This window comes from Anabrus simplex, chromosome 4 (genome assembly GCF_040414725.1).
Source record: "Anabrus simplex isolate iqAnaSimp1 chromosome 4, ASM4041472v1, whole genome shotgun sequence".
NCBI classification, from domain to species: Eukaryota; Metazoa; Arthropoda; class Insecta; order Orthoptera; family Tettigoniidae; genus Anabrus; species Anabrus simplex.
Window position 1 is genome coordinate 365,702,304 of NC_090268.1, and position 21,838 is coordinate 365,724,141.

Below are 21,838 nucleotides of genomic sequence, written 5' to 3' on the forward strand. Positions count from 1 at the left end.
GGTCTCGTAAAAGGACATACCATGTGAGATATTGTGCAGCACTATAACTCACTGAAAGAGATTCATAATAAGTCCAGTCCCTTAAGGGAGCCAGCATATTCCAGCAACTCAAGGATTCTTTTTAATATGCACTGGACTTATTATGAATCTCTTTCAGTGAGTTATTTTTTAACATAGTGCTGCACAATATCTCACATGGTATGTACTTTTAGGAGACCTTACGTGTCTTTACATTGTTTAATTTCTTCGGTATTTGCATTTTAATTTTGTTTTAGGCTGACGATAACCTATTACTAGGTCGAAACTAGTCCCTAATCATTTATGTAATTTAAACTATTTACATTTTTTATTGAAAAGGTTGACCCTAATAATACATTAATTTATTCTATTGTAATCAGGGGTAGCTTTCCGCACTTTCAGTCAGTTTAGTGTGTCTACAGTGTGCTTCATGTTGCTATTGATGCTTTCATGGTCCGTACTTATAGACATGACTGTCCACGAGAAAGACTTCTTGTTTAAGAAGATTTTCTTCTGATGATGCAGAGCACAGTTCTCTGCGAAATGTAAAGAATTTCACCTTATTTTCTTGATACGGCATAAGCCCAAAAGCCTATACAGTATCAGTGTGCTTCATAATTGCTAAGTTCGAGTGAAATCGTAATTCGTCTGTATTCAGCATTTTAAGGAATGCCACAATATCACATAGCAGGGAGTGTGCAGAGAAGCAAAATCTGCGAACACTGGCGATGCCTACAGTTGGCAAAAAAGTGTGGCTCCTATAATCATTTCATGCGCACCAAACAATATTGTCAATGCCAATGAAATTCGATTGTTTTCTTTTTAATACCAAGCCCAAACGAACTTAAAGTTTTAAAGGAGATATGTCCCAGGCCGAGAAATCGTACAAGGGTGGGGTCACTGTACTGTGTTGCAATGCAAATGGAAGTAGGGGTCTTCCTCCTCTTGTCATAGGAAAGTTTGATAAGCCACCATGTTTTAAGAGGCCAAGCACTTTCCGTGAAAGTACAAGGCATCTAAAAATGCAATCGGTACAGTAATCCAAAGAATAAAACACTTGCCCAGAGAAGCCAGCATAGATTTTTTCCTCATCTTTGAATCATAATAATTTTGTTGTATGAGGTTATCATAAGTTATGAATTTCATTATGGTCTGTATTGACAACTGATCACTATCAAAGGGTAGGAAGGGTCCACCTATTCAGTACTACAGTATTAGTTTGTATATTTTCTTATAAAACTGGGACTACTTTTGACCCCATATATATTGGACCATCTTCACCCACACTCCAATTGGAAGACATAAGCAGCATATATAACCAATAATGATATAATCACTGATATGACACAATTTATAGTCTTAATTTAAACTATTGATGAAGTCTGAAATAACATATCTACACTTTAAACTAAATAACACATCAAAAATGTTGTGGTTGGTGGCCAACTATTTTGTCTTTTCTACAGCAGGTATCGTTTTTGAGTTGATCTGGGAGTTGGTATCTTTTTCTGTGTAAACACTGATATAATTTAAACCACTGATGAAGTCCGAAGAACATATCCACACTTTAAACTAAATAACAGATCAAGAATGGTATGGTTGATGGCAAACTATTTTGTCGTTTCTGTAACAGCCATTGTTTTTGAGCTGATCTGGGAGTTGGTATCCTTTTCTGTGTAGACGAGCAACTTGATTGATATTCATGTTTGTTCATAGTAATATGGGTCAAGACTTACGTAGCTTTAAGAGGAACATTCGAGTTGGCGAGTTATCCAGGTGCATTATTTTAATATTGTAAATGCACCTTGTTAGGTACATTTTGGAAAAAGTTTTTTCCATGGTGTTTGAAATGTTTAAACTGTGAATCAAGGTTAATTGCATGCTGTAATGTGTCTTAGAATATTTTGTGACATGGCAAGGGTTGGCATTTATGAATTACGAGTTGGTGATTAATTCAAAATCATGTAATTCAAAGTCCGATTTTTCCGTCCCAACAACTTCGAATGAACAAGGTTTTACTGTATATCTGTCTTACGCGGTCAAAGTGGCATTACTGCTGCATGTCGCGTCGTGAGCTAAGGGAGTTACTTACCCAAGTGGAACAGCATGTCTGAATATTGGCGGGAAGTAGCTGGAGAGTTTGATATTTGATATTTAAATTTTTTAAATTTTTATTGTATTTTTTATTTTATTATTATTTTTTTTTTTTTTAAGCATGCCATTCCACTGGTCTATACATGTTCTGATACCTACTGGTACGTGACACGCTGGTTCATCCCATTATTCCACCTATTCATTCCTTGCTGTGAGGTGCCGATAGATGTGCACACTTAATGGAAGATGGCAAAGCAGTGTTCTCCGCTGTCTGTGGCTGCAGTTCTGGAACTTAGCATTGTTAGAACGCTAGCATAGTACTCTTTGTAAAAAATGGGAAAGTATGCTGTTTTTCATTTGAACAAGAGTTTCATGTGATAACATTGCTTTTAATTGCACATTCCAGTCTGACTGATTAATATTGTTTTCTAACAGGAATACTGATCTTCTTGCAATGACTTATGCAGAGTTTAGTGTAGTATTTATCTGTGTCTGTTACAGCATCATGGGAAAATGGATGGTTGGATTTTAAAGAATCTTGGTGTTTCAGTTTAGAATTAGGTTGAGTAGGATCTTAACTATAAGTTGTTCAAAACAATTTCACCAGGAAGGGGTTGCTTCAGAAGGGGCCTAAAGGATAAATTCTATGTATCTCTCTTACAGTTGGTTTTACATGAAAATAGCTCATAACATTTATTTAAAATTTTGTTCTGTATCTTTTTTCAGTACAGTCCACCTCTGTGGTGTAGTGGTTAGTATGATTAGCTGCCACCCCCGAAGGCCCGGGTTCAATTCCCGGCTCTGCCACTAAATTTGAAAAATGGTACGAGAGCTGGAACGGGGTCCACTCAGCCTTGGGAGGTCAAATGAGTACAGGTGGGTTCGATTCCCACCTCAGCCATTCTGGAAGTGGTTTTCCCATGGTTTCCCACTTCTCCTCCAGGCAAATGCAGAGATGGTACCTAACTTAAGACTGCAGCTACTTCCTTCCGTTTTCCTTGTCTATCCCTTCCAATATTCAATCTTCTCATCCCCACACAAGGCCCCTGTTCAGCATAGCAGGTGAGGCCACCTGGGCGAGGTATGGATCATCCTCCCCAGTTGAGTCCCCCGACCCAGTGCCTCACGCTCCAAGACACTGTCCTTGAGGTGGTAGAGGTGGGATCCCTCGCTCTGAGTTTGAGGGAAAATACAACCCTGGAGTGTAAACAGATTAAGAAGAAGATTTTTTTCCAATACAGTAAGTGGCTGTCATGTGAAAGTTTAAGTCCAAGATCAAGTAACTAACTCTATAGACTGTAAAGAGATTTGCTATGGAGGTCGTTCTGGCAACGTTTTAAAGGCTCTGTACGTCACGACAAGATACCCTTTGATGTGCCTCAGAATATGGGGAACAATATGAGAGGTGGACAAAAATGTAATCATGTTCATGTTAATTGATTGTCCTGTCAACAATGGGTACTACAGCTAATAATAACTGTATTATTTGTGCGAATCAGTGTAAACGGGATGTTGCAGTTCTTAAGGTCAGACACCTATTACTATGTAAACTACCATATTCGTTTTATCATCATCAGTTCACAGGTTCAGTTCCCCAAGTGCTGTTGATAAGCCTCTTTCTGACTCCTCTGTTCTTCACGACACCTTCCAGTCTCGCTCCCTACCTACAATGCCGGTCCTAATTATATCCATCCTGTGTGTTCTATGTCTTCTAAGCAGGTGTTTTCCTTATACCTCTCTTTTCTGGTACACTCAAGATGTTCTCATAGTCTCGACCATCATGTGTGCGAACCGCTATAGTTTGGATATGCTGACTCTGTCTAGTAGAGACTTCTTGATCTCAGGTTCCTGCCTCAACTTTTGAATTTTTTGAATTTGTTTCACTTTAATTTATATATGCAAATATCACTCTTTGTCCAATGTGATGGTCCATAATAATTGTAGGAAATAAATAACTTATCCGTCATAGCCTTCTGGACAGGAGACTTGAGAAACTTCATCTCTGATGCTTGTAGTATTGATTAGTCCCTCTTTGTGAGATATCAATCAATCAATCAATCAATCAATCAATCAATCAATCAATCAATCAATCAATCACTGAGTGAGTTGGTCATGCGGTTAAGGTCGTGCAGCTGTGAGCTTTCATTTGAGCGATAGTGGGTTTGAACCCCACTCTTCTCAGCCCTGAAGAGGACTTTCCATGGTTTCCCATTTTTATATCAGGCAAATGCTGCGGCTGTACCTCAATTAAGGCCATGGCTACTTCCTTCTCACTCCTAGCCCTTTCCTATCCCGTCGTCACCATAAGATCTATCGGTCTTGGTGCGACGTAGAGCGAATTAAAAAAATCGATATCATCATTGATCTGCATTTAGGGCTGCCACCCAGGTATCCGATTCCCTATCAGTTGTTCACCTACTCCTTCCTTAAATGATTTTTTTTTTTAATTTATTGAACATTCCCTTGGTAAATTATTCCAGTTGCTAATTCTTCTTCATATAAATTAATATTTGCCCCAATTTCTCCTCTTGAATTCCAACTTTATCTTCATATTGTGATCTTTCCTACATTTAAAAGCTCCATTCAGGCTTATTCATGTACTAATGTCACTCCACACTCGTCTCCTTACTCCCAAATTTTCCCAGCTCAAAGTTTACAACATTTTTGTAACACTATTCTTTTTTGTCAGAAATCACAAAGAACAAATTGTGCTGCTTCCCTTTGGATCTTTTCCAGTTCTCGTATCAAATGATCCTGGTGTGGGTCCCATACACTAGAATCATGCTCTAATTGAGGTCTTATCAGAGAGTTATATGCCCTCTCCTTTACATCTTTACTACAACCTCTGAATTCCCTTATAACCATATGAAGAGATCTATAACCTTTATTTACAACCTTAGTTCGAAGGCAATAGTATGTTGGACTTCACAACAAGACTTTTGTGGTTTGTTATATGTTTTTCAAGCTTACAATCTACTGTCTACCTGGCTATTCCTTTTGTGTTCAGTGATGTGACCTTGCTTGACTCCCACTCACAGAGAAAGCAAGGGTGCTTTGTGTAACCTGCTTGAAGACCTTACGGAATACCTGTCATTTTAAAGTCATCACACATTTACCACTTGTGTTCCTGACATTTATTTTACACATCATTTCAAGATTTCCGAATATTTCTTGCATAATAACTGAATGTGCAACAGAAACTGATGAAAGTTTGTTTTCATTGTGAAGTACCCACTTCAAAGTACGCTTAGAGGCATCAATAAAAAGTCTTCAATGGGTAGAGTCATACTGTGGTACACCTAATTCCAGCATAACCCCCAGAATGGTCTTTAAAAGAAGGGTGCAAATTCTCAAATTCTTCTTTGCAATGTCTGTACCAACAGTACATCCTCCCTGGAGCCAACATGTTTTTTTCAGTGAGTCTAGACCCAAGTATCTCAGAAGATTCCTTTGTAAGACCAAGATATCAAAGTCATTTAATGCGCTTTGCTCGAAATGTTTGTTATGATTTTCAACACCTTCTGGTGAGAAATCATAGCCAATGGTAGTGCTGGCCATTTCCATGTAAGATTCAGAAGGGGAACAATCATGTAATTGCTACTGATGCTGTGGTACTGGTTCATCAGGGCCATGAGAAACAGGTAAAATTGCAACTGAAATATTACTTGGATACACAATCTTACTTTTGTTCCTGCTGTTAAATAACTTGAAATTCACAGAAGTAGCCATGTGTACCATGGTCTGTAGGTTGTCACTACACCATTGGAATTCCGAATGGTAATGCTGTAACTGCTCTATACAGTCCCTACAAACCGTATGTGGTGCTTACGGCTTGTCTTGGTCTCCCAGTTTGATGCCGAAGTATGCACAGTAGGCGTTTCTCAGAATCTCAGTTAGTTTGTGCCTTTGTTTTATTAGCACAAAACTTCTACATACATAGCAGAATGTATCTGAACTCTTCTTGCTGTCACAATGTGGTATGTTGATACTAACTTCAATAAAAAGATTAACATAGTATGTCACTTGCATCTAGGATGTGTATGAAGAAAAAAATCACTAACAAGCGAAGTACGGCTCAGATAGTGGCACAGAAAGCACTGCAACGGACTGGTGCCACTCAGCAAAACCTCTATTATTGTCGGATCTAGGTTGTGAGGTGATTATAAAGGTTTACCAGATTGCTGCAAGAGATCACATTAATAAATGAATCAAGAAATCTTACTTAAAGCAACACTTCTCCTAACAACATAATTAGTGCATTGTTGCATGTGCAGAAAAAAAATGTAAAAAAGCACTTAGCAGATTTTAAAGAAATGTATAGTAATGTGGAAAAATTAACATAAGATGCTGATTCAGGATGCAGAAGTCATCCTAGAATACAATATAGGATGAAGGCAATTAAACCATTACAGGTCAGTGTTGTTGTTGTTGTTGTTGTTGCTGTTGTTGTTGCTGTTGTTGTTGTTGTTGTTGTTGTTGTTGTTGTTGTTGTTGTTGTTGTTGTTGTTGTTGTTCCGTGATGCTATTAACACTGGAATTTGGAATTTGAGATTAATCAACTGCTGTTGGGTGGTTACTGGTTATTCTTGATAATAACCATGCTATCAGTTAGTCACTTAACTAAGGTGTATGCTTTTTAATTATTTCCTCTTTAATGGAATTTTGTGTATTATACATTATCAGTACAGAACAGTATGGATATGAGATTCATAAACTGTAATGCTATCAACTGTCGATTAATTTCCTCTCCATCTTCTTTCAGATTTGAAAAGATATTCCGCATGAATATTGAAAGTGTACAGAACTGCGATCCCTTGAAGTTCACCAAGGAAATGAGACCACACTATGTAAGTAATTTATACGGATTATTACTTATGCATTACACTTGACTTTCTACTGTCTCAACATTCTTCAATCAATCAATCAATCAATCAATCAATCAATCAATCAATCAATCAGTCAGTACTGATCTGCATTTAGGGCAGTCACCCAGGTGGCAGAGTCCCTGTCTGCTGTTTTTCTAGCCTTTTCATATATGATTGCAAACAAACTGGAAATTTGTTGAACATCTCCCTTGGTGGTTATTCCAATCCCATACTCCCCTTCCTATAAACGAATATTTGCCCCAATTTGTCCTCTTGAATTCCAACTTTATCTTCATATTGTGATCTTTCCTACTTTTAAAGACACCACTAAGAATTATTCGTCTACTGATGTCATTCCACGCGCTCTCTCCACTAACAGCTCTGAACATATCACTTAGTCGAGCAGCTCGTCTCCTTTCTCCCAAGTCTTCCCAGCCCAAACTTTGCAACATTTTTGTAACGCTACTCTTTTGTCAGAAATCACCCAGAACAAATCGAGTTGCTTTTCTTTGGATTTTTTCCAGTTCTTGAATCAAGTAATCCTGGTGAGGGTCCCATACACTGGAACCATACTCTAGTTGGTGTCTTACCAGAAACTTATATGCCCCTCCTTTACATCCTTCCTACAACCCCTAAATACCCTCATAAACATGTGCAGAGATCTGTACCCTTTATTTACAATCAGATTTATGTGATTACCCCAATGAAGATCTTTCGTTATATTAACACCTAGGTACTTACAATGATACCCAAAAGGAACTTTCACCCCATCAACGCAGTAATTAAAACTGAGAGGACTTTTCCTATTTGTGAAACTCACAACCTGACTTTTAACCCCATTTATCATCATACCATTGCCTACTGTCCATCTCACAACATTATCGAGGTCATTTTGCAGTTTTTCACAATCTTGTAACTTATTTATTTCTCTGTACAGAATAACATCATCTTTAAAAATCCTTATCTCTAATTCCACTTCTTTACACATATCATAGATGTTGTTTGAGTCATCAGTCCATAGACTGGTTTGATGCAGCAATCCATGCCACCCTATCCTGTGCTAACCTTTTCATTTCTACGTAACTACTGCATCCTACATCTGCTCTAATCTGCTTGTCATATTCATACCTTGGTCTACCCCTATCGTTCTTACCACGTACACTTCCTCCAAAAACCATCTGAACAAGTCCTGGATGTCTTAAGATGTGTCCTATGATTCTACCTCTTCTTCTCGTCAAATTTAGCCAAATCAATCTTCTCTCGCCAGTTCGATTCAGTATCTCTTCATTTGTGATTCGATCTATCCATCTCACCTTCAGCATTCTTCTGTAACACCACATTTCAAAAGCTTCTATTCTCTTTCTTTCAGAGCTAGTTATCTTCCATGTTTCACTTCCATACAATGCCACGCTCCACACGAAAGTCTTCAAAAACATCTTTCTAATTCCTATATCAATGTTTGAAGTAAGCACATTTCTTTTCTTAAGAAAGCTCTTCCTTGCTTGTGCTAATCTGCATTTTATGTCCTCCTTACTTCTGCCATCATTAGTTATTTTACTACCCAAATAACAATATTCATCTACTTCCTTTAAAACTTCATTTCCTAATTTAATATTCCCTGCATCACCTGCCTTTGTGCGACTGCACTCCATTACTTTTGTTTTGGACTTCTTTATTTTCATCTTGTACTCCTTACCCAAGACTTCATCCATACCATTAGTAGACGAATAAGTTTGAGTGGTGTCTTTAAAAGTAGGAAAGATCACAATATAAAGATAATTTTTGAATTCAAGAGGACAAATTGGGGCAATATTTGTTTATAGGAAGGGAAGTTAGGGATCGGAATAACTTACCAAGGGAGATGTTCAATAAATTTCCAATTTCTTTGAAATCATTCAAAAAAAAAAAGCTAGGAAAACAACAGATAGGGAACCTGCCACCTGGGCGACTGCCCTAAATGCAGGTCATAGATAGATTGATTGATTGATTGATTGATTGATTGATTGATTGATTGATTGATTGATTGATTGATTGATTGATTGATTGATTGATTGATTGACAATTATACAAAGATTGAAATAAAATATTTCACTATAATATTATTTTGCTAACAGAGTAACTGTCAGTGGAAATGTTTTATGGTGTAGATGGTTACAGTAGATTACTGCACAAGTAAAGGCCTAAAATTTCTGTTACTGAGCTTGATAGCTGCGGTCGCTTAGGTGCGGCCAGTATCCAGTATTGGGAGATAGTGGGTTTGAATCCCACTGTCGGCAGCCCTGAAGATGGTTTTCCGTGGTTTCCCATTTTCGCACCAGGCAAATGCTGGGGCTGTACCTTAATTGTGCAATGATGAGGTGAGTGAAGCAATTGTTTCGCCCCCAAAAATGGATAAATAAGAGATCTGTAATTTCCAATGTCATTTGTTTTTACATGAGGCCAGCCCTGTAGGCTCATGTTTGCAACTCTCCCATAGCTGTCTCATTTGTTCTATAGATGTACTTTTGGTCTTACTCAGTCCCTTTTTTGAGTCTAGTTTCCTCCTGTATATGTTTCCTATAGGCTTTTATACCACCTTATAAGTCATATAGTTGGACATTTTTGTAAAAGTATTCCAAAATTCATCAATTTTCATTCACAAAATCTTCAATATATATATATATATATTACTGTCACATTTCAATTTTGCTGGTGTTTTCTGATACACCTCATCAGACAAGTCAAATTGCACCTTACTCGTCTCTGTACGACATCTACATGCCAGGCTATGGGGTTTCATACACCAACGACTTGACGTAACCCAAGAAGAAACAGTTCAAAGGTGTGAGAGCTGGCGATCGCTCTTGCCATGGGACAGGACCTCCCTTTTCAATCCAACGATGAGGGTACGTGTTATTCAGGTGCTCGCGGACATTAATATCAAAGTGGACTGGTGCTCCTTCGTGTTGAAACCACATTGCTTCGCGGACAACAAGTGTTTACATGTGTGCCTGAAGATCTGGGGGAAGATTTTTCCATTTTCCCTCAAGTTGATTACTCAGTCTATGATCAGTCAATCAATCAATCAATCAATCAATCAATCAATCATCATTGATCTGCATTTAGGGCTGTCGCCCAGATGGCGGATTCAGAGGTTTCAAAGAACGTAGTAATTCATCAAATGACTAGATGGCCTTGTGCATAATTCACAGTCAAGGCGGAAGTGTTGGTATGAAGAATGCAGCTCCCAGACACACACTGAGTGTGTGAAATGTCAAGTAGAACTCTGTGTGCAATGTTCTGTCAAGTTCGGTGTTCACAAGCAGTAATGTTCATTGCCTAGTTGCAGATATTTCAGACTGCTGTCTCCATTCCTTGTAATATACAGGGTGTCTCAAACCTTTTAGATCAAATTGAAACAGGTGATAGTGGGTCCACAACCGATTATATTAAGATAGGGAACCAGTGGTCGGGAATTCATATCTATTGTGTTATGGACATACATAGCATACACCGCATAACAACAACATAGTTCATAGAAATTTTTCAAAGTGACAACAGCTAGTCTCAATGCATGCATGGCAACGGCACGTGAAGTTCAGCCACATTCTCTCAAAGATCTCTGATGTCTGTTGTACCAGGAGACAGGCAACTTGGACCCTAGCACATAGGTCTTTATCCATTTGTATGGGGGTCTCATACACTAACGACTTGACGTTACCCCAGAGGAAAAAGTCCAGCGGTGTGAGATCCGACGCTGGCTATGGGACAGGACCTCCCATTTCAATCCGACAATGAGGGTATGTGTTGTTCAGGTTCTCGCAGACATTAACATCGAAGTGGGCTGGTGCACCATCGTGTTGAAACCACATCCTTTCGCGGACAACAAAGGGTACACTCTCCAGGAACTGTGGCAGCACATCTTGCAGGAACACTAGGTAATGTGTACCAGTCAAACGGAGAGGCAGCAAGTAAGGTCCTATTAGGTGATCTTGGACAATGCCTGCCCATACCTTGACGGAGAAGTGTTGCTGGTGGCCATCGATGTGGTTGGCGTGGGGATTGTCCTCGCTCCAGACATGGCTGTCGTGCCTGTTGAAAACACTATCACGGGTGAATTAGGCCTCATCCATGAACAATACAAACTGTACAGAGTTCGGCACTACAGCACTGAGGTGGATAATCCATTGGCAGAAATGAACGTGGGGCTCAAAATCCGTTGGTCACAGTGCTTGCATATGTTCTTTATGATAGAGGTGTAATACTTGTTCCGCCTGTACTTCCCACACTGTATCCTTAGAAATGTGCAGTTATGAGCAAGTTGATGGGTGCTTATTGCTGGGTGGTCGGCCACACGATCCAACACCATCTCCTCAAACTCTGGTGTTCGGGCATGTCTTTGGTGGGAACATTGACCGGCACTCCGTGGTATGAACGACCCCATCTAAGTTGGTATCCACAGAGATAAACTTCTTCCAGTTAGGATGATGCCTGTTGGGAAAGCATTCTCTGTACATTCATGCTGTTTTACGGGCACTACATCCTGTCACACCGTGCATTAAATGCATGTCTGCCAACTCTCGTAACGAGTAACATTTCATTTTTGACTACGCGTCATGCACTGTACACAGTAACACACCTCACCATGGACGCATCACAAGCTGTCTGATGCAATGGACAACTGACACCAGAGGTAGTGGTGTGCATGTGGCACAGATTAATGCACCGGTGCAATGCATGCAGCCATCACATGACACGTGATATGAGCTAAGTTGTGTACATTACGTCTGTTTGGTGGTCAGGGTTGTGCGCTGTTTATCACCCGCTGCCTGTTCCAGTGTACAACAGACACCCAGGATCTTTGCGAGAGTGCGGTAAAACTGCTTGTCCCGTTGCAGTACAGAGACTGGCGCTCATCACTTTGAACAGTTACTATGAACTGCGTTGTTGTTATGCAGTGTATGCTGCGTATGTTCATAACACAATAAATATGCATTTCCGACCAGTGGTTTCCTATCTCAATATAATCGGTTGTGGACCCCACTATCACCTATTTCAATTTGGCCCAAAAGGTTTGAGACACCCTGTATTAGTATGTTAGAATAGTATTGGTAAGTTTTTGCATAAGTTTGATTTTGTGTGTGTGTTTCAAAAATATAACCATCATTTTATAGTAAATTTATTCAATTTGCTCATCATTATCATCATCATCACTTTCCCATTTCCAGCTGACACCGGGTGGGAGCATATAGGATTCCTCTCCACTTTGTTCTATCATTCCACCATTCTTCTTCCGACACGATCTTCCAATCTATGTTTCGTTTTCTAATGCTACTCTTCACCAAGTCCATCCACCGCAGTCTTGGTCTTCCTCATCCTCTCTTCCCTGTCATCCGTCCTTCCAGTACTTGTCTTGTGAAACTGGGAGTGAAATTTCTAGATCCTAATGAGTGGGTAGGAGATAGGAATCTGCGCTCAGATGGCCTTCACTTAAACCGCAGTGCTACATATAAGTTAGGAAATTTGTTTAGAAGGGTTATAGGGAGGTACATTCAGGGAAACAGGGTGTGCTAGGGAGCGGTGTTAAGGGAACAGGGAACTGGAAATCAAGTAGGGATGACATAAAACTGTTAGTGCTCAACTGTAGAAGTATTGTAAAGAAAGGAATAGAATTAAGTAATTTAATAGATATATACTTACCAGATATTGTAATAGGAGTTGAATCATGGCTGAGAAATGATATAATGGATGCAAAAATTTTCTCACAAAACTGGAGGGTGTCATAATCTATTTCTTCATTTCCGTATTGATTGGTGCTACAATATAAGGAAAATTGAGAAGTTTCCACCTTATCAATACATTAATTTATTTACCTTAAAGTGGTAAAATCATTCAATACCGGTTTCGATCCCTATGGGATCATCCTCAGTTGACACACGATGAAATATTTACAAAAACATCACATGTAAAAGATTGTATCTGGTAAGACTAGTTCAATTAAATTAAATATGAAAGTTGTTAGGTTGTTAGTGAGAAAGTATTTGTATGTGTGTGGCATGTGACCACACTATGTCTAAGCTAATATACATTGAGGAGATCTTACATTTGTTTTCAATCATTGTTTAGGATGTTACATTAAGTATAGTTGTTTCATATTGATTAAAACATTAAAAATTGATTGTAAAAGAATGTGTCTATCTTTGGTTTGAATAGCACTAATTGGTTTGAACCTTAACGTCACATGACATCTATATTACAGAACATAAAGTAAAATTTTTTATATACACATTATTAATTGTGAGTCTATTATGTCCTAAAAATATTTTATTGCTTGAGGTATCTCACTTCATTGTATCTGTTTTTATAAAATGTCAGTAGGACTGTTTGCACTTTTTAGATGTTTGAGGTATATCACTTTTATAAGTAAGTTCAATTGGAAATAAACATGAAAAAGCTTGTTAAAATGATACCTTTTTGACTAGAAACACTTGTTATATGGTACCTTATGTGTCCATTTTTTGTGCGTTAGGTCTACATTTGTTGACACCAGTACAGTAAAATTATTATTATCTATGATATATATATAAAATATGATCTGACATGACAGGCCGTTAAAATATATAAAATATTAATCTAATAGGATAGGACCAAATTACTTATTGGTATTGTTATATTTTACCACTAGTGGCAAAAATGAGTGCAATTGGACTTGACAAAAGAGTGACTGAATGGGTGGCTCTGTTTCTAGAAAATAGAACTCAGAGAATTAGAGTAGGTGATACTTTATCTGTCCCTGTAAAAATTAAGTGGGGAATTCCTCAAGGCAGTATTATTGGACCTTTATGTTTTCTTATATATATATATCAATGATATGTGTAAAGAAGTGGAATCGGAGATAAGGCTTTTTGCAGATGATGTTATTCTGTACAGAGTAATAAATAAGTTACAAGATTGTAAGCAACTGCAAAATGACCTTGATAATGTTGTGAGATGGACAGTAGGCAATGATATGATGATAAACGGGGATAAAAGTCGGGTTGTGAGTTTCACAAATAGGAAAAGTCCTCTCAGTTTTAATTACTGCGTTGATGGGGTGAAAGTTCCCTTTGGGGATAATTGTAAATACGTAGGTATTAATATAAGGAAAGATCTTCATTGGGGTAATCACCTAAATATGATTGTAAATAAAGGGTACAGATCTCTGCACATGGTTATGAGAGTATTTAGGGGTTGTAGTAAGGATGTAAAGGAGAGAGCATATTTGTCTCTGGTGAGACCCCAACTAGAGTATGGTTCCAGTGTATGGGACCCTTACCAGGATTACTTGATACAGGAACTGGAAAAAATCCAAAGAAAAGCAGCTCGATTTGTTCTGGGCAATTTCCGACAAAAGAGTAGTGTTACAAAAATGTTGCAAAGTTTGAGCTGGGAAGACTTGGGAGAAAGGAGATGAGCTGCTCGACTAAGTGGCATGTTAGGCATAGATATCAAGGATAATTTAATCACCTAAATATGATTGTAAATAAAGGGTACAGATCTCTGCACATGGTTATGAGAGTATTTAGGGGTTGTAGTAAGGATGTAAAGGAGAGAGCATATTTGTCTCTGGTGAGACCCCAACTAGAGTATGGTTCCAGTGTATGGGACCCTTACCAGGATTACTTGATACAGGAACTGGAAAAAGAGTTGTAACTTGTAATAAGTGGTATGTTCCGAGCTGTCAGTGGAGAGATGGCGTGGGAGGACATCAGTAGACGAGTAAGTTTGGATGGTGTCTTTAAAAGTATGAAAGATCACAATATGAAGATAAAATTGGAATTCAGGAGGACAAATTGGGGCAAATATTCGTTTATAGGAAAGGGAGTTCAGGATTGGAATAACTTACCAAGGGAGGTGTTCAATAAATTTCCAATTTCTTTGCAATCATTTAAGAAAAGGCTAGGAAAACAACAGATAGGGAATCTGCCACCTGGACGACTGCCCTAAATGCAGATCAATAGTGATTGATTGATTGATTGATTGATTGATTGATTGATTGATTGATTGATTGATTGATTGATTGATTGATTGATTGATTGATTGATTGATTGATTGATTGACTGACTGATTGGCAGTCCTACTGACCCGTGAGGTAGATCATACACAACACTCTACGTTCACGGCAGTAAATTAACAAGAAAGAAAGGAAAAATTAATTGAAACACAAATAAGAGAATAAAGAGTACAAGCTGGAACCGAACCCAGAGTTATATCATCAACACAAAACTAAACAAGAACAAGATACTTACCATAAATTAGGCCAAGAAAACCCACCCGGAACTAGGAGAAAGAAAATCGTACCTGGTACCAACTAGTTAGTTTAAGAAAGAACAACACTTTCATAGGGGAATTTAAAACAAATGATTTATTTAGTGAGTTAATCTTTAGAAGGTTAGGGAAAGGAAATACTCAACGCAGGAGAAATTAAAAAGGTATAAATTAATTGAATTAAGATATCAAGTGAATATATTTTAAAAACTTAGGGTGATCAATCCCAATAAAATAAAGGAAAACACTAAATTATTAAATAAGTGAGGCCTCATCATACCAACAAAGTTAGTTTGACACTAGTATCAGTTCACATTGAATTCATTTTAAAGTCTTCCAAATCCACCGAGCTCTCACCAAGGGAATAAATCAAGAAGTGGAGAAAAATTAGCACGACACATAGTACCCCGAAGAAACCGAAGGATAACCGAAATTAAAAATTAAATAGCCTAAACCCGAGCACAAGGTCACCCAAGAAAAGAGAAATCAATCAGAATAAAGCATAATCACATCAATACCAAAATAGTTGGCAAACAGCCAACAACATCCACGATCCGGGAAAAACTCAGCATTAAAAATCACTCAACAAAACCGATTTTAATAAAAAACGTTGGCATGGTAACCAACAAACGCCATGTATCAAGCATGGTAACGGGTGACCACGGATACTAGGCTTATCAGAACCAAGGGAACAAAAGGAAAAACAAGGAACAAGAAACACAAACAAAAATCTAACTCAAACACAGCATAATTAAATAATTACTATCCACTTGGTTAGAACTCAACTGGATCAATAGACTCGCTTAACATGTTTTGATAAGGTAGCTAAATTGATACTTTACAAGCTTTACCCACGCTTTACCACATGAGCGTAAGGTATTACATGTTATAAACCTCATTTTAGGTCCGTATTGAAAATTTAACAGTTCAACAATGATAAAGGTGTTTTTTTTTTTTTTTTTTTTTTTTTTTTTTTTATTCCACCTATTCAATACTTATATTATCACGTATAGTTGTTACATAATTAAATTCTTAGTTACATGGGACATGTTTCGCCCTCAATTAAGGGCATCTTCAGCCTAAATACAATAATCAAAAATACAACTAAATTAAAAGTGGACGTTAAATACAATCATCAAAAATACAACTAAAATAAAAAGTGGAAGTTAAAAGTTTAGTCTGTTCTTAAAATTCAGAAAAATAAAATTGTGAAAAATGATAAAATAAAAAGATGCTAATGGAAAACTGTCTTATGATTAAACTATAATCTTGTCAGAGACTAAAACTTCTATTCAAATTCGAATTAAAACAGTTCATATAAAATATTGGAAAATCAAAGTGGTAGTAATAAAAAGCCAACGACATGAGGGCGTGTACACAAGCATAAACTTGATTGTCATGGATACAATCTTTTCAAGGCCGTTGATGAAATTCGTAGTAAGTAAGGCAGAAGCATCTATTGAAAAATTATAAGAGGCCGTTAGCACCGGTAGGTAATAAAATGGCTGAATCCTTGCCAGAAAATGTCAACAGATGCAGAAATAAGTTTTCTGTAAGAAAAGGAAAAGAAGAAATAAGAAATTGAACGTAAGGAGAGAATTCAGTCTTACATAATTTTGAAACAGATGAGGACTTACATGTAAGTGGAAGTTGTTATTTCTTAACTACTGTTGAGTTGGTTGCTGCCCGTCTGTTGGCTCTAAGTCTGGTGTTATAACTGTGCTGCAGAGGCGGTAGCGAACTCGGAGGGGAAGGAATAGGGGAGTGCGGAAGGGAGGAGAGGATGGGTGGAGTCAAATGTGACGAGGCTGACAAAGGGGCGGAGTCAACTGCATTGCTGGAAGTAGGCCTAATATCTGTAGGTATGGGAGGAGTATTAGGGTTTGAAGAATTAAATATATTAGGTATCCTAAATTTATTCGAACTAACTGACTTTAATAATTTCGGCATTAATTCATGTAACATACTTTTATTGTCCGTGGTTTCATTGAGATTCTTTTGCTTATTGTACGTCTGATCTAAATAGATGTATAAACTTTCTAATTCATTCAGCATTCTTCCTTTTTGTATGTTTCTAATTATCGTTAAGTCTTTCTCTATGGATTCAAATCTGTGGCCAGTCTCCCTCATATGTAAACTCATCGCTGAGTATTTCCTATGTTTTTCCGCGTTAACATGTTCCATGTATCTTGTCATAAAATTTCTCCCAGTCTGTCCAACATATGAAAAATTACACTGAGTACATTTAAGTCTGTATACTCCCGATCCTAAATAACGATTCTTATCATAATTAACTTTTTTATGATTAAAGAATATGGACTGGTTAGTATTAGTAGTTTTAAAAGCTATATTAAAATTATGTTTCTTGAATACGCTAGTAATCTGGTGTATAGCTGGATTATTAAAAGTGAATGTAGCATACTCAGTTTTTTTGGTCTTTTCTGGTATCAGATTCGTAGATAATTTGTTCTTAATTTTATTGATTAATTTGTTGATCATTTCTATTTTGAAACCATTTTGTTTAGCGAGGTATCTAATATAATTCAATTCTTTCTTCAAATTCATGGGAGATAGAGGGATTCTAAATGCTCTATAAATTAGACTGTGAAAAGATGCTTGTTTATGTGAACTCGGATGTAAAGAGGAATTGTTTATAGTTGTAGATGATTGTGTCGGTTTTCTAAATATTTGGAAATCAAAAGTGTTAACCTTACGCGTAACTGTTATATCTAGAAAATTCAATGAGTTATCGACTTCGTCCTCTTTCGTGAATTTCAAATTAGGTTCGATTTCATTTAATTTATTTAAGATTTCTTGACTATTAGTGACATCTTTGTTTATGATTACAAATGTATCATCTACATATCTCAACCATAAATCTATTCCTTTAATTTTTGCTATTATTTCATTGTGTTCGATTGAATCCATAAATATGTCGGCAAGGATGCCCGATATTGGGTCACCCATTGCTAATCCATTCTGTTTATAAATATTATTGTTAAATGTGAAGTAGTTATTGTCTAATACGAACTTTAACAATCTAGTGAATTCTTCTACTTCCATTTTACTAAGATTACTGTGTTTACAAATATTATCATGAATGATATTAACAGTTTTATCTGTCGGAATATTCGGGAACATATTCACTACGTCATACGAACACATCATCTGGTTTGGAAGTACGCCAAATCCAAGCAAAATGTCACACAAGTCAATGGAATTTCTTAATGGTTGTTTATTATTAAAAGTGTAATGTCTTTTCAAAAAATTGTGAATGTATTTGGAGACTTTATACGTGGGAGAATTACGGCAATTGATAATCGGACGAATCGGAATATCTTTTTTATGTATTTTGGGCATAGCTCTAGTTTCCGGGAGCCTAGGATTCATATTGACAAGTTTTAATTGTTCTTGTTCAGTAAAGAGAGATGTGGATCTTTTAAGTAAGGCTTTTAAGTTGCGTTGAATTTTAGTTAGCGGATTTTTTGTTACTAATGTGTATTTATTATTATCAAAAAAATCTTCAGTTTTTTTGATATATGTATCTTTATCCATCAAAACGATCGCACCCCCCTTGTCAGCCTTGGTTACTATAATATTGTTATCTTCAATTTTCGATTTCATGTTTTTTATTGTTTTCTGTTGTTTGGGATCAAAATTGGAATAAATTTCTTTAGCCAGTCTGGGTAATTTCTTCTTTAACTCCAATCTTACTTCATCTTGTACATCGCGTGGGAGTTTTGATATGTTCGCCTCCGCTTCTGCAACTGTGTTAATGATATCTATTTCTCTATCTTTATTAGGCCAATTGTATTTTGGACCCCTTTTAAGTAGGTCATTCTCTCCTTCCGTAAATTTTACCTTGGTCAAGTTAACTACCGTGGGAGTGACATTGTCCGATGGGCCCTTAATTTGTTCTTGTTTCGTTTGTTTATTACGACGTATTTGTGTGTCTATTAAATGATTCAATTTCTTATTCAATGTATCCTGTTTCTTACTAAGTGCGTATGTTAATTTGTGTTCCATGTGTTGATAAAAAGACTGCCATTCTAATGGGGCTAAATCCTGTGTCACCGCTAAGTGAACGTTATATAATTGCAAATTCAATTTGGACTTCTTCCTGTAATATGCCTTGATTTCATTTTTAAGCCATAATTCATTTACCTTATTTTGGGTTACATTATGGCTTGGATTGCTTATGTTCTTACGTTGTGTTGATTTTAGAAAAGTAGGTACAAGTTTTAGTCTCAGACATTGTTTAAGAAAAGCTAAATCTTTTCCTAACTTACAAATCTTCATTTTCAGATTGAGAAACTTATTTAATCTACATTTTGCCTGGTTGGCTGTCACATTACATGTTATAAACCTCATTTTAGGTCCGTATTGAAAATTTAACAGTTCAACAATGATAAAGGTGTTTTTTTTTTTTTTTATTCCACCTATTCAATACTTATATTATCACGTATAGTTGTTACATAATTAAATTCTTAGTTACATGGGACATGTTTCGCCCTCAATTAAGGGCATCTTCAGCCTAAATACAATAATCAAAAATACAACTAAATTAAAAGTGGACGTTAAATACAATCATCAAAAATACAACTAAAATAAAAAGTGGAAGTTAAAAGTTTAGTCTGTTCTTAAAATTCAGAAAAATAAAATTGTGAAAAATGATAAAATAAAAAGATGCTAATGGAAAACTGTCTTATGATTAAACTATAATCTTGTCAGAGACTAAAACTTCTATTCAAATTCGAATTAAAACAGTTCATATAAAATATTGGAAAATCAAAGTGGTAGTAATAAAAAGCCAACGACATGAGGGCGTGTACACAAGCATAAACTTGATTGTCATGGATACAATCTTTTCAAGGCCGTTGATGAAATTCGTAGTAAGTAAGGCAGAAGCATCTATTGAAAAATTATAAGAGGCCGTTAGCACCGGTAGGTAATAAAATGGCTGAATCCTTGCCAGAAAATGTCAACAGATGCAGAAATAAGTTTTCTGTAAGAAAAGGAAAAGAAGAAATAAGAAATTGAACGTAAGGAGAGAATTCAGTCTTACATAATTTTGAAACAGATGAGGACTTACATGTAAGTGGAAGTTGTTATTTCTTAACTACTGTTGAGTTGGTTGCTGCCCGTCTGTTGGCTCTAAGTCTGGTGTTATAACTGTGCTGCAGAGGCGGTAGCGAACTCGGAGGGGAAGGAATAGGGGAGTGCGGAAGGGAGGAGAGGATGGGTGGAGTCAAATGTGACGAGGCTGACAAAGGGGCGGAGTCAACTGCATTGCTGGAAGTAGGCCTAATATCTGTAGGTATGGGAGGAGTATTAGGGTTTGAAGAATTAAATATATTAGGTATCCTAAATTTATTCGAACTAACTGACTTTAATAATTTCGGCATTAATTCATGTAACATACTTTTATTGTCCGTGGTTTCATTGAGATTCTTTTGCTTATTGTACGTCTGATCTAAATAGATGTATAAACTTTCTAATTCATTCAGCATTCTTCCTTTTTGTATGTTTCTAATTATCGTTAAGTCTTTCTCTATGGATTCAAATCTGTGGCCAGTCTCCCTCATATGTAAACTCATCGCTGAGTATTTCCTATGTTTTTCCGCGTTAACATGTTCCATGTATCTTGTCATAAAATTTCTCCCAGTCTGTCCAACATATGAAAAATTACACTGAGTACATTTAAGTCTGTATACTCCCGATCCTAAATAACGATTCTTATCATAATTAACTTTTTTATGATTAAAGAATATGGACTGGTTAGTATTAGTAGTTTTAAAAGCTATATTAAAATTATGTTTCTTGAATACGCTAGTAATCTGGTGTATAGCTGGATTATTAAAAGTGAATGTAGCATACTCAGTTTTTTTGGTCTTTTCTGGTATCAGATTCGTAGATAATTTGTTCTTAATTTTATTGATTAATTTGTTGATCATTTCTATTTTGAAACCATTTTGTTTAGCGAGGTATCTAATATAATTCAATTCTTTCTTCAAATTCATGGGAGATAGAGGGATTCTAAATGCTCTATAAATTAGACTGTGAAAAGATGCTTGTTTATGTGAACTCGGATGTAAAGAGGAATTGTTTATAGTTGTAGATGATTGTGTCGGTTTTCTAAATATTTGGAAATCAAAAGTGTTAACCTTACGCGTAACTGTTATATCTAGAAAATTCAATGAGTTATCGACTTCGTCCTCTTTCGTGAATAAAAAACTGTAAAACTGTTAATATCATTCATGATAATATTTGTAAACACAGTAATCTTAGTAAAATGGAAGTAGAAGAATTCACTAGATTGTTAAAGTTCGTATTAGACAATAACTACTTCACATTTAACAATAATATTTATAAACAGAATGGATTAGCAATGGGTGACCCAATATCGGGCATCCTTGCCGACATATTTATGGATTCAATCGAACACAATGAAATAATAGCAAAAATTAAAGGAATAGATTTATGGTTGAGATATGTAGATGATACATTTGTAATCATAAACAAAGATGTCACTAATAGTCAAGAAATCTTAAATAAATTAAATGAAATCGAACCTA

General features: G+C 36.5%; 1 protein-coding gene across 6 annotated transcripts in view; it reads left to right on the forward strand.

Moving 5' to 3' along the window:
* The window catches only part of Vps52 (vacuolar protein sorting 52), a 183,991-nt gene that overhangs the window by 114,253 nt on the left and 47,900 nt on the right, over positions 1 to 21,838 (forward strand). For all 6 annotated transcript variants that reach the window (XM_067145795.2, XM_067145799.2, XM_067145801.2 and 3 more), the window contains one exon: positions 6,875 to 6,959. In XM_067145795.2, the coding sequence (XP_067001896.1) occupies positions 6,875 to 6,959 (85 nt within the window). The remainder of the gene's footprint in view (positions 1 to 6,874; positions 6,960 to 21,838) is intronic.